The following is an 11,055-nucleotide window of genomic DNA, read 5'->3' on the forward strand; positions in this document are numbered from 1 at the left end:
GACTCTCGGCTGAAGCAGAAGTAAAACTTTGTTTTGGTAACCACGGCTGTGTTACATACACAACACATATTCAGGTATTTATTCAGAAAAAGTTTTATTTGTATCGTTGTTCAAACTCCTGAAGTAACAAATGAGTTTTGCTGCTTTGACTCTGAGCTCTCACATTTACTATGAATGATTTTCACACTTTGAGGTCTCAGGTGTTTCTGTGATTCAGTGCAGACCAATCAAAATGCTATCAGAGCAGGGGCACGGCTAGGCTGGCGTGGAAACCAAAGCCATTTACACATATGTAGGTGTTACATTCTCTAATATGCATCATATATGTACTGTATAGCCTGTTTAATAAATATGTTTGCAGCCCAATAAGTATAAAATCCAGAAAGCTACAAAACATGGTTCAGCTACAAACACAAGTCTAACTTCAGTTTCACTCTTTTTATTACAAATAATCAAGTTAATTTTACACAAAATGTCAGAAATGTGCACGTCATGAAACATTTTTCACCAAAAATTTAAACCTAATTTTTCAGGATTCGTTGGGTTAACCCGCTGGGCTCCAGGATACAACAGCTCATTTTTAACTATGTTTGATTTTATATTTATTACTATTCATTTTTTCTCGCCTTATTTTATTTCCTTTTTCTTTTCAGCACAAGGTCTGAATTCACAGTTAGTTTTTCATTGGCATGCTGTATTAATACAACTCATCTGAAATCACACAAGAACATAAAAACCAAGTAGGAAAAAGTTCATTTTATTTTAAAAACTCGTGCAAAAATTTGATAAACAATAAAGTTATACACAACTTTTGACCTAAAAATGCAGCCAATGCATCTGGTGATTTTTGTATAACCTTTTAAGAATACTACTAAAACTAAAATTAAAGAACAATCAGGTGACACAATAAGATGCCCCACAGTGCAAAAAATAGTTTGTCCACCACAAGACAGAGGAGAACCCCACAGGGATAAACCTGCAGGTCTAACAACAGGAAGTGGATCACTCGTCCTGGAGCCAGCGTTTACACTGCAGTCTGCCTTTGTGACGTTCATTAGTGCCCTCACTGACACACAAAACAAAACAAATGACTACACAACACACTAACTACACACTCCAAACACGAGAAACGTCACAAATCTCTCACAACTTAAGACTCGCTGTCCATATCCCTCTCTCTCTCTCACCACCGTTGCTCCAACACTTCCCCCTCCTCCTAAATGAACCAATCCCACGTGTTGCCATATTTTTATTTTTATTTTTTTGGTACATTGGTGGCTTTTTTTTCCTTTTATTTTTTGTGCTGTCCTTAGAAAACGCATTTTTATGATTAAAAAAAAAGCATCGTGTATATAATTTTTTTAATCATAACTCTGGTTTTAGTAGCCTGTCAATAAAATTTACAAATATATAGTTTGGAGTCTGAACTTTCAACACAAGCTGAAACAGCGACTCAGCGTGGCTGCAGCTTGTAGCTATATCGGCTTAAATCAGTCATGTGATTTGGAGGCGCAGCACACACAGGGTTAATAGCGCTCACCTTCATCATCACACCACCTGTTTGAAATCTGAAATGCCCATGGTGTTGCTCAAAATGTGCTCCGGCACAGATGTGGGCGGGGGTGACACTATACAATATAATATGTGTTACAATTTATATTTAGTGTGAACTTGTAGCTAGGCTTAAAGTGTTAATGCTAACTTATTTTAATAAACAACATTATCACATGCAAAGCCAAGGAGGCAGTAGGGGTGGCAAGAGATTATTTTAGGGTGCTACCTCATGCCACCCCGTAGATCCGCCCCTGTTTCAGAGGCTTTTAGTGGCAGATGGATGGAGTGCATCCACACAGGTGGTGCTGGCAGCGTGAATGGATGAATTCATTACCGAAGGCACAGCTTCCGTTTTTAGCCTGACAGGAAGTGTTCGTCAGATTTAGGATGACACACAGGAGCCCGCAGGGGGCGGTAACGGGTTACGGGAAAAGAAGAAGAAGAACTGGAGGTGGAACTACACGGAGAAGATCGACAGTTCCAGTCGGACACAGATTCGGTGACGCCACAGCAAAACGAACCGCGCGGAGGCTAACAGCTAGCAGTGCCAGACCCGCAGTGCCAGCCCGGTTCGACACCAGGGAGCATGCACGCGGACTTCCGGGCTCCCCGGCGCCGCCTCCGGGTCACGGAGGAGCTCGAGGCTCCGCTGCCGCTCAGCCCGCGCGAGAGGAGTCACTTCCGGGCGGAGCTCCTCAATGAGCACGTGCTGGTCTGTGATCCGGAACACAGCCAGAAGATCCACGACCAGGTCTGACCACACCCACCTCACCCGAGCCCCTCCCATCTTCTACAGAGCTAACAGCCGCGCGTGAGAATCAGAACAGCCTTTTTTTTCTTTTTCTTTTTTTTAACTTTATTAGTAGAATTACACGGGCACAGACGGTCACGGGGTTCGTGTAGCGGCCGTTAGACACAGACTGGGGCTGAAACAACATATCAAACAAGCAGCTTTATGGGAATGTTGTAACATATTGCCTGGTTTGCATTAGAAAATTTGGATTGAGATTTAGCCAGTAAGATTAGTAAATTAATCAAATAAACTTCGTTTGCTTTATTTCCAGGGTCAAAAAAGCCAAACATTATTTTTCCATAACAGAGAGAGCGGTCAGAATAGATCAACGAAACAACAAAGGCACAGAAATCCCACCAGGAAAGATAAAGTAGATAAACAGGACAAAGACACGTGAGCAATCTCTTCATTCTGACAGGAAACAAAATGAACAGTTAACATCAGTCTTTTTTTATATCGTACAAGAAAAGTTCTGGTGGGGTCAAAACGATGAATGATTTTCAAAGATATTTTCTTTACTTTGTTGGTTAACTGGAGTTTCGATGATAAGGTCCAAATTTTCTTCCACTCCAGGTCCCAGTATAATTAGTTATTCCAGTGAGCACTGGCCACTGGGACACAAGTTCTGTCTTTCTGAAACAGAGTTGGTTTGTCACGGGTGTTTTTCTTCTTTAGATAGGGGAAACAGCAGGATCCAGTGGTAGAGGGTCAGATCACTAACAACAGAGTTTCACCAAGTCGCCGGTCCTGGTGTCGAGCGCACAATTTGACGTCACATCTTGTGTTAGCCGTTAGGGTTAGAATCCTGCAGTAAAACCCCATTGCTCACTTTGATAACTACCCTGACGCTCACACTGTCCTCCAATCATAAAGCCGTTAGGACGTCAGTGTTCAACATTCAGACAAGAGGAAGAAGGAAATAAACAGGAGAGTCCTGCCGCAGCGTCCTGCACTTTAATGCTGGATTTAAATACTAGTGTCCATAAAGGTGCCACGACCTCCTTACACTCACCTGTACTTATATCCACGGCTACAGATGGCTGCCAGCACGGCGCTGGCACCCTTACTGATCTGGATTATTGATAATCTAATTGGACTCTACATCCCAGGGTGCCAGTGTGACAGTATAAAGAAGGCGGAGCTTCAGGTAAAGCTGCAGTCTTTCAGACGGCCTCCAGGGGGCGACAGCTGTCAAACCGGTGCTCTGACCTCACTGAGCAATTTGCTGATACACTTATGACTAAATCAGAATCCTTTATTAATAAGAGTAAGAAGAGTAACAGACTGAACTAAATTAAATATATAAATTAAATACAATATATTACAAAGTTACAAAAAATATGAAATAGCACTATATAAACAAATAGCTCAATGATAAATGTCCAGATTATTACAGAGATTAAATATACATGATAGACATTTTTCACTCTAACCTGTAAAACTTTGTCGTTTTCACTGTGGAGGACGTACAAACGCTGTAACTACTCCACCGTGTGCTGTATATTAGGCTGTGTCCCAATTAAGAGACCGCACGCTTGAAGTACGCGCACTACACGTACTACGTACGGTGCGTAATATAAGTACAAGAAGTGCGGAAGTGAGAGGCTTGTGAAATGGGACGGTCTAGCCTTCGTAGCGCTGTTCAGGTTGCCTAGCAACCATGATACTAACCGCGAGAAACGTTACATACAGCTTTGTGTGACATAAATGAAGGAGAAAAAATGTTTTGTTGGTCAATCATTTTTGTCATGACATCACTTTGATTAGTTGAGTATCTGAGGCTGAGACCACAGGACTGTGAAACATGATTGTTGGGCTTCATTTCTGTACTGAACAGTCATTTCAAGATTAGTTAGTAAATAACAATTAGCTAATGTTGTTCATGAGACTAAAATCATCTCACTGTGGTAATGTAAATATAATATGGCCAATATTATATGTATTGTCAGATTATTATGATATGTATATATATATATATATATATATACATATATATATATATACATATATTATTTTTTTAATATATTTTTTTACAGGATATATTACAGCAGTGAGCTTGAACTCTGGGTCAAAGATTCAAGTTGCTGTTATTTATATTACCTATTCCTTAAATCTTCACTCAAAGACAAGTATCTCTGACAGTGTATATACAGATGTATTATATATAAGAGACAAACATTGTTCGTTTAATATGTTGACATTACTAAATTTAGCTCAGTGCTTACATATATGTGGAAAAACAAAATGTACGAGCTGTGATAACTGTGTCTGATAAAATGAAGAGTAGACTGATATATTAAATATTCCTTTATTGGGTGAGAAAATCAGACCATGTCATAACTGCTTTAAGTCATACAGAATAGATATCAGAGCCTTAAACAGGCTGACTTCTGCTAAATGGGTCAAACTGGGCAGAAAGTCTACAAACACATAACATCCTTATAGAATATGATGTAACACTATAGATCAACTTAGCTCAGAATATATAAAGCATATAAACAATTACAGCAATATGACGCAACAAACACAGCAGTGCTACTAATCCAAAATACTCAAAGCTTCATAGAACTGAAACAAACATTTATTTTTAGCTCCATTCTGCTGCTGATACATACTTTAGGTTTCTGAATATTAAACTTGTTGCTGCCTTTCATAGTGTGTAACTTGAAGGCCCTGAGTACTTTCTCCCACACTGAAAACACTGGAATGATAACATTATTTGAACATTACCTAATAAGACTGATTCAGGACAGACAATTAGTTATGTTAAACTTTCCTAGCAGTCCTTCACAAACAGGGAACAGTCTGTCTATTCTCTCCATCTGTCAGCTGCTGCTGGCTCTTCCTCCTCCTCTTCCTCACACACTCCTGAGTTTGTCCTGGTGGATCATCAGGGGTGCAAAGCCTCACAGATGATGTGCAGCAGTGGGTCCCTCAGTCTGTCCTCACTCTGGACACTTGCAGTTGTCACACATGGAAATCAAATGTGTGATAAGCTGCAGGATTCAAACACAAGTGTAACTTATAAATACATGTTCATACTTTTATTCCACAATCAGAGAGAAAGAAACAGAGAGAGAGTGCAGGACAGACAGACAGGTGACAGTCTCAGGTGTATACACTGCTACAAAACAGCACAAGAGAAGGAGGATTTAGTGTTTGTGTTATTACGAGTGCTAAACAAGAAGAGTTCCCAGATGGTCCAGTGGGCACATGTGTGACTCCTGTGATTAAAGCATCTTTCTTTCAGCTTAACGAGTGAACCGTCAGCTCGTTCAAACACACGTTAAAGTCCGTTTGGCTCGACACCACCGAACAGAGGCAGCAATATAACATAGCTAACATTAACAGTGCAGTGAATCCTGCTTGTGCCGTCATATTCAGGACTGCAAACCGAGCAGCATCACTGACTTTCAGCTTGTTGTGTTTGTGGATATATGACTGACTTTAATTATCCATAAAATCATCACATTCTCTGTAAGATTAAGGTCGACTATATATATATTTTAAAGTAAAGGCTTTAAAACCAAGTTAACACTGAAAGTACAAACATCACTAATGTCACATAACTTTGCCGACATGTGGCCAACAGTAATGTTTTAATGTTCTTAAACATTCGCACATAAATAAGTGACATCATATTCAGTACTTACTTTTGACAGTTCACTCTTCGTCCGCTCCCTTCTGCCGTATTTTGCGGCAAAATTATCCACACCCACCGCCCGCTATGGATTGTGGGATATATGGGACCACAGCGCGTGCACGGACCACGCTTGATATTTGGGGAAATCGACGGTGCATTTGGAGTATGCATTTGAAGTACACTTCGAATTGGGACAGCCGTCGTCGCGTGGCGGTGACATAATCGCACTCAAAATGCGTAATTCAAGCGTGCGGTCTCTTAATTGGGACACAGCCTTAGATGGAGTTGTACAGAGATGGCCACAGGCAGGAATGACTTCCTGTGTCATTCAGTGGTGCATTATGGGTAATCTCAGTCTCCCACTGAGCGTGTTCCTGTGACTGGCCAGCACGTCATGGAGTGGGTGGGAGGTATTATCCAACATTGTCTTTATCTTGGACAACATCCGCCTCTCCAACACCACCCTAAGGGAGTCCAGCTCCATCCCCACAGCATTACTGGCCTTGTGATCAGTTTATTCAGTCTGTTGGCATCTGCGACCCTCAACCTGCTGTCCCAGCATGCAACAGCACAGAGTATACCACTGACCACAAGAGACTCATAGAAAATCCTGAGCACAGGACCTCAGAGACGCTGGCCCTTCCTGTAGATCAGAGAGGTGTTTATAACCCAGTCCAGTTTACTATCAGTGTGTACTCTGAGGGATTTATAGTCCTCCACATCGACCCCCTGCACTGAAACAGGGGTCAGGTTTTAGAGATGACAATCATTCATGTGTGCTCACAGCTCAGCCAATCAAATCGGAAAGAGGCTTAGTCCCGCCCACTGCTCTGCCTGTATCCACCTTAGTGCAGCCAAGTGCTGACAGCTGAACACCTGTACTTGTTTCAGGGTTACTTTGGTAAAGGCGTTCTGTCCAGATCCAGACCGGAGCACGGCATCTCCGACCAATGGGAGCGTGAGTTTACACCTGCACAATGACATAATCTCCGGCCTCCTCCAATTAGGGTTGCTGTCTGGAGTCAGCTGGTCTCTGTTTCTGTTACAGAACACGACGGCGTGTTTCTCCCTGTGGTCTCACAGGCCAGGTTAGGTCCTGTCTATATTCTTAATCACACCACTTCCTGTTGTCGTTTTGCTCACACAGTGATGTCACCTTTTACCTCACAGGTATGAGGAGCTGCTCAAGTTGGCGGGGTCAGCTCTGTCTGCTCAGGGATGGGATGAAGAGGCTGTTCATCAAGCCTTGCTCAGGCTTTCTCAGCCAATACAAATGGACGATGTGAGGAACCAGATGGGAGGGGGGGAGGAGGCAGAGGAGAACGGTGAAAGGGGGGAGAAGAACCTGGAACAAGAAGGAGGAGTCAGCCCCCAGAAGAAGAGGTCAAGACGGGGGTCAGAGGTCGAAACGGAGGCCAAGAGAAGTTGCAGGTAGTGTTTTATTTCACTGCACCCAGGGTCCATTTAAAAATCAGTCAATTTTAGATTCTTCTTCATTTACCTGAAAAACATGAGGGGACAAATAAAACCTAAAACTCTGTCACTGTGTTGTTGCTTCTTCGGCTGAATTTGGCCTGATTATCACCAGTAATTTCACTCTAAACATCTGTGTAGGCTCACGGCTCAGACGATGGCATTCAGGGCAAAGTTCATAAATGGGTCTGTGTGGTTTCTCCTCGTGTTATGGCTCTCAGCCTGGTCAGGTGGTCCAGGTTTATGCAAATGATGCAGTTCAGTTTGTGTGAACCAGTTCTCTGTGAACACCTCCAGCTCAGACCAGGACTCCGACTCCAGCTCAGACTGTAGTCCTGACTCGGATCCTGATCCTGCTCCTCTGGTTCCTGGTCCCGGTTTCCTCTTGGTGGTCTCTGACAGTGAGGTGGGTCTTCATGGTGGAGGCTGAGCAGATGTGCTGAGAAAAAAAGTCCTCGTTTCATGTTCTAATGATCACAGGAAGCTGGTGTTAACATCTGATCACTGTGTGTGTACGCGCAGGCTGGAGGCGGGGTCAGGGAGGTGAGGCGGACCCCGTTCTTTCTCTCAGAGTACCTGCAGCTCAGTCTGGAGGAGGTAATGCACCGTTTTCCTCATGTGGTCATCTTTGACATGTGTGTGGGTGGGGGGGGGGGGATTTCCAGCTGAGCAAAAATGGTTTTTCTTCTTGTTTTTATATCATGCTAACATAGCTGTGTCGCTAGCCACCACGTAGCACATCATTATATACCAGCTGGCCCAACTTCAGTAACCCTACAAACGTCACTGCTGTTTAGTTTTCTGTCTTCATTTATGTTGGAAGTGATAGCAGAGCTGTACGTTTAAATCTCTCAGTCAGAACATGCTATATCATGTTTAGGTGGAACTAGTGAGCTAACTTCCTGCTAACTTCAAAATCTGTTAAACTTCATAAATCCTGTTTTCATGGATGCCTGGATGTTAAACTTCATTGTTACACCTGGTAGAGCAGCAACGCTGATCATTTTATTACAGATGAAAGAATTTAGACACCCCCACGATGACATCATCCACACCCACAGGTAGATAATGGTGATGTTGTCTGGAGGTCATGTGGTTTCAGACTTTCAGCTGCACTGAGCAGGTTTCACAGTTACTTCCAGGAGTGTCACACACACAGCAGGTCCTACATTACCAACGATCCTCAGTTCAGTCAGGTTTGACAGCGGTGAGCTCCTGCTCCGACCGGAACAAGCTGTGATGTCATTGAGGTGTTCAGAGCTGCAGGTGGGGTCACAACAGGTTCAGGTTCCTTGTCTGTGTCGCCCTCAGGCCTTCTTCCTGGTCTACAGTCTGGGCTGCCTGTCCGTCTACCTGCAGCAGGTAACTGTCTCTCTCTCCGCCTCATGTTTTTCACTTAAAGCTCCTCCCACTCTGACCTCATTGCTCTACTACCCTCTGATTGGTCAGAAGCCCCTGTCCATCGTGCAGCTATGGAGGACGTTTCGGTCCCTGCGTCCTGATTTCGTCAGCTCCTATGCAGCCTATCATCACTTCCGCAGTAAGGGGTGGGTCCCTAAAGGAGGGGGCGGAACCAAGTATGGCGTAGACCTCAGTAAGACAAACACACAAACACTTGGGCGGGGGTTGCTATAAGTCAGTCACGTGAATAAACCCCAGAGGTGGAGCCTAAACTCATGGGCGGAGTCTAAAGTATGACTGGGCGGGTGTGATATCTGATCATGCTGTGTTTGTTTTCAGTGTTGTACAGGAAAGGACCACCTTTCTACCACGCCAGGTAGCACACACACACACTCACACACAGAGTGGTGATTCTGTGGAGGGCGTGTCTTTGGGAAGCGTCTTTGCTTACAAAGCATTTCAGATATTTTCTGTTTACAACTTGTGACCTTTGACCTCTGTGATTATTCTAAGGGTCCATACCTTTGTCTCCATCCTCTTCCCGTAGCTACTCGGTGGTAATTGAACGGGCTGACGATGCATTCAGGGCCTCGCCTTTGCGCCCGTTTTCGTGGCGTTCTCTGGCAGCTCTCAGCAGGATTACCGCCAACGTGTCGAAGGTACACGCCATCAGAGCGATCCCGTGTGGACCAAACTCTTTGCTCTTGGTTTCCACTGAGAACCGCCTGTGTATGTCTTACAGGAGCTGATGCTGTGCTACGTCATCTATCCAGCCGACCTATCAGAGGCTGAGTTGGACTCACCTGTGTGTCTGAGCAGGCTGAAGGTCCAGGTAAGAAACCAGAACGAAAACTATCGATAATACTCTGACTTTGACCTTGAAACTTTCTGATATTGCAAAGTGGGGATAACCTTATGTTGTCATCTCAGGCACAGAGCTCCGCCCACCTGCTGTTCAGACCTGTGAATTGTGAGGGGCAGCAAATCATAAGAAAGCTGCCATAAGGGAGGGGGGGGCTAAAACAGCTCCCAACAGCTAAAACAGGATCAGATAAAGGAGGATTATTATGATCTGTGACTCATGCAGAGATGATGGCTTCTGCACGCAGCAGCAGGGGGCGCGTTTCGTTTGGGACATTTTTTCATGACGTGACTCTAAAGGCATCGAACTGGGATCTTTCACACTTTAGGCAAACGCGTGAACCCCTCATGGAGCTCCTCTAAGCAGGATAACATGGAGCTGGAATGACCGTGCCTTATTTTAGACTAGGAGATGTCAAAATGTTCAAACTTCTTGTCGTGTCTTGATGTTCAATCATGCAGGTGAGGAAATCCCAAAATGTTGATTCTGCTCACCTTGACGTAGTCAGTGGGAGAACCGTCATCATCATCATCATCATGTAGGAGGAGCGTCAGGGGTCAGTAAAGCTCCCGTTTCTGCAACAGCGACGTAGCGACCTGTTATCAGGAATGTTAACTAGGAGCAATTACCCATTAGCCATGTTAGCCATCTGCAAATAACGAGTGAGACCGGAGCAGAGCAGCCAATCAGCCGAGCAGAGCGGAGGAGGACTCATGGGACTCAATGAATAGAAGCTCTGCCTCAATGACCGAGCTGCTAGCAATGGGGGCGGGGTTCAGGGTACCAAGCTCCTATTGATGGGGGGAGGGTTCAAGGTAACGATGGGGGGTTAGGGTTGCCTGCTGGGGAAACACTTTGGTGATGTAGTTGTGTCTCCACAGGAAGTGATCGTCAGCAGGTGGGTTTCCTCCAGAGAGCGAGCGGAGCAGGATGACATCTAATTGGCTGGCGTGAGAAGCTTATGAGGTCATGAAATGGTGATGTCACATAACAAGTCATGAGGCGTCAAATAGAATCTGTGTTTTCCGTTAAAAGACTTTAATGACTGAAGAAAGAAGAAATGTAAGCCCTCTGCCGGCCTCTCACCCTCACATGGTGATCAGCTGACAGGTGTTGAGGAACAGTCATTCACTGACCTTTGACCCCAGGCCTTCAGGTACATGATTGGACCTGAATGCCTGTGTTTGTATGAAGTTCACAAGTTTTTACCTGCTTTGGTGAAATGCTGCCATACCTGTGTGTTGCAGGTGACTTTTCTGTTTCTAATAAAGGTGAGCACACCTGAATCTGCCTGTTTGTTGTGACTTATGTATCACTGCACCAAAGCAC

At 44.3% G+C, this 11,055-nt stretch overlaps 1 protein-coding gene across 3 annotated transcripts; it reads left to right on the top strand.

The window, feature by feature from the left end:
- Positions 1-1,815: 1,815 nt before the first annotated feature.
- On the top strand, positions 1,816-11,012 carry tsen2 (TSEN2 tRNA splicing endonuclease subunit). 3 transcript variants are annotated; one of them, XM_039612130.1, is made up of 12 exons: positions 1,828-2,305; positions 6,882-6,948; positions 7,039-7,078; positions 7,161-7,421; positions 7,761-7,869; positions 7,986-8,060; positions 8,775-8,825; positions 8,913-9,057; positions 9,204-9,240; positions 9,412-9,523; positions 9,607-9,696; positions 10,188-11,012. In XM_039612130.1, the coding sequence occupies exons 1-12, from the start codon at positions 2,141-2,143 to the stop codon at positions 10,266-10,268; spliced, it is 1,233 nt and encodes a 410-aa protein (XP_039468064.1). In that variant the 5' UTR covers positions 1,828-2,140; the 3' UTR covers positions 10,269-11,012. The 3 variants fall into 3 exon arrangements, with proteins under 3 accessions (XP_039468065.1, XP_039468064.1, XP_031598016.1); XM_031742156.2 differs by having other exon boundaries at positions 1,835-2,305; positions 10,608-11,012; XM_039612131.1 differs by lacking the exons at positions 6,882-6,948; positions 7,039-7,078 and having other exon boundaries at positions 1,816-2,305.
- Positions 11,013-11,055: the final 43 nt, after the last annotated feature.

The sequence above is a fragment of the Oreochromis aureus genome, linkage group 5, assembly GCF_013358895.1.
Source record: "Oreochromis aureus strain Israel breed Guangdong linkage group 5, ZZ_aureus, whole genome shotgun sequence".
NCBI lineage: Eukaryota > Metazoa > Chordata > Actinopteri > Cichliformes > Cichlidae > Oreochromis > Oreochromis aureus.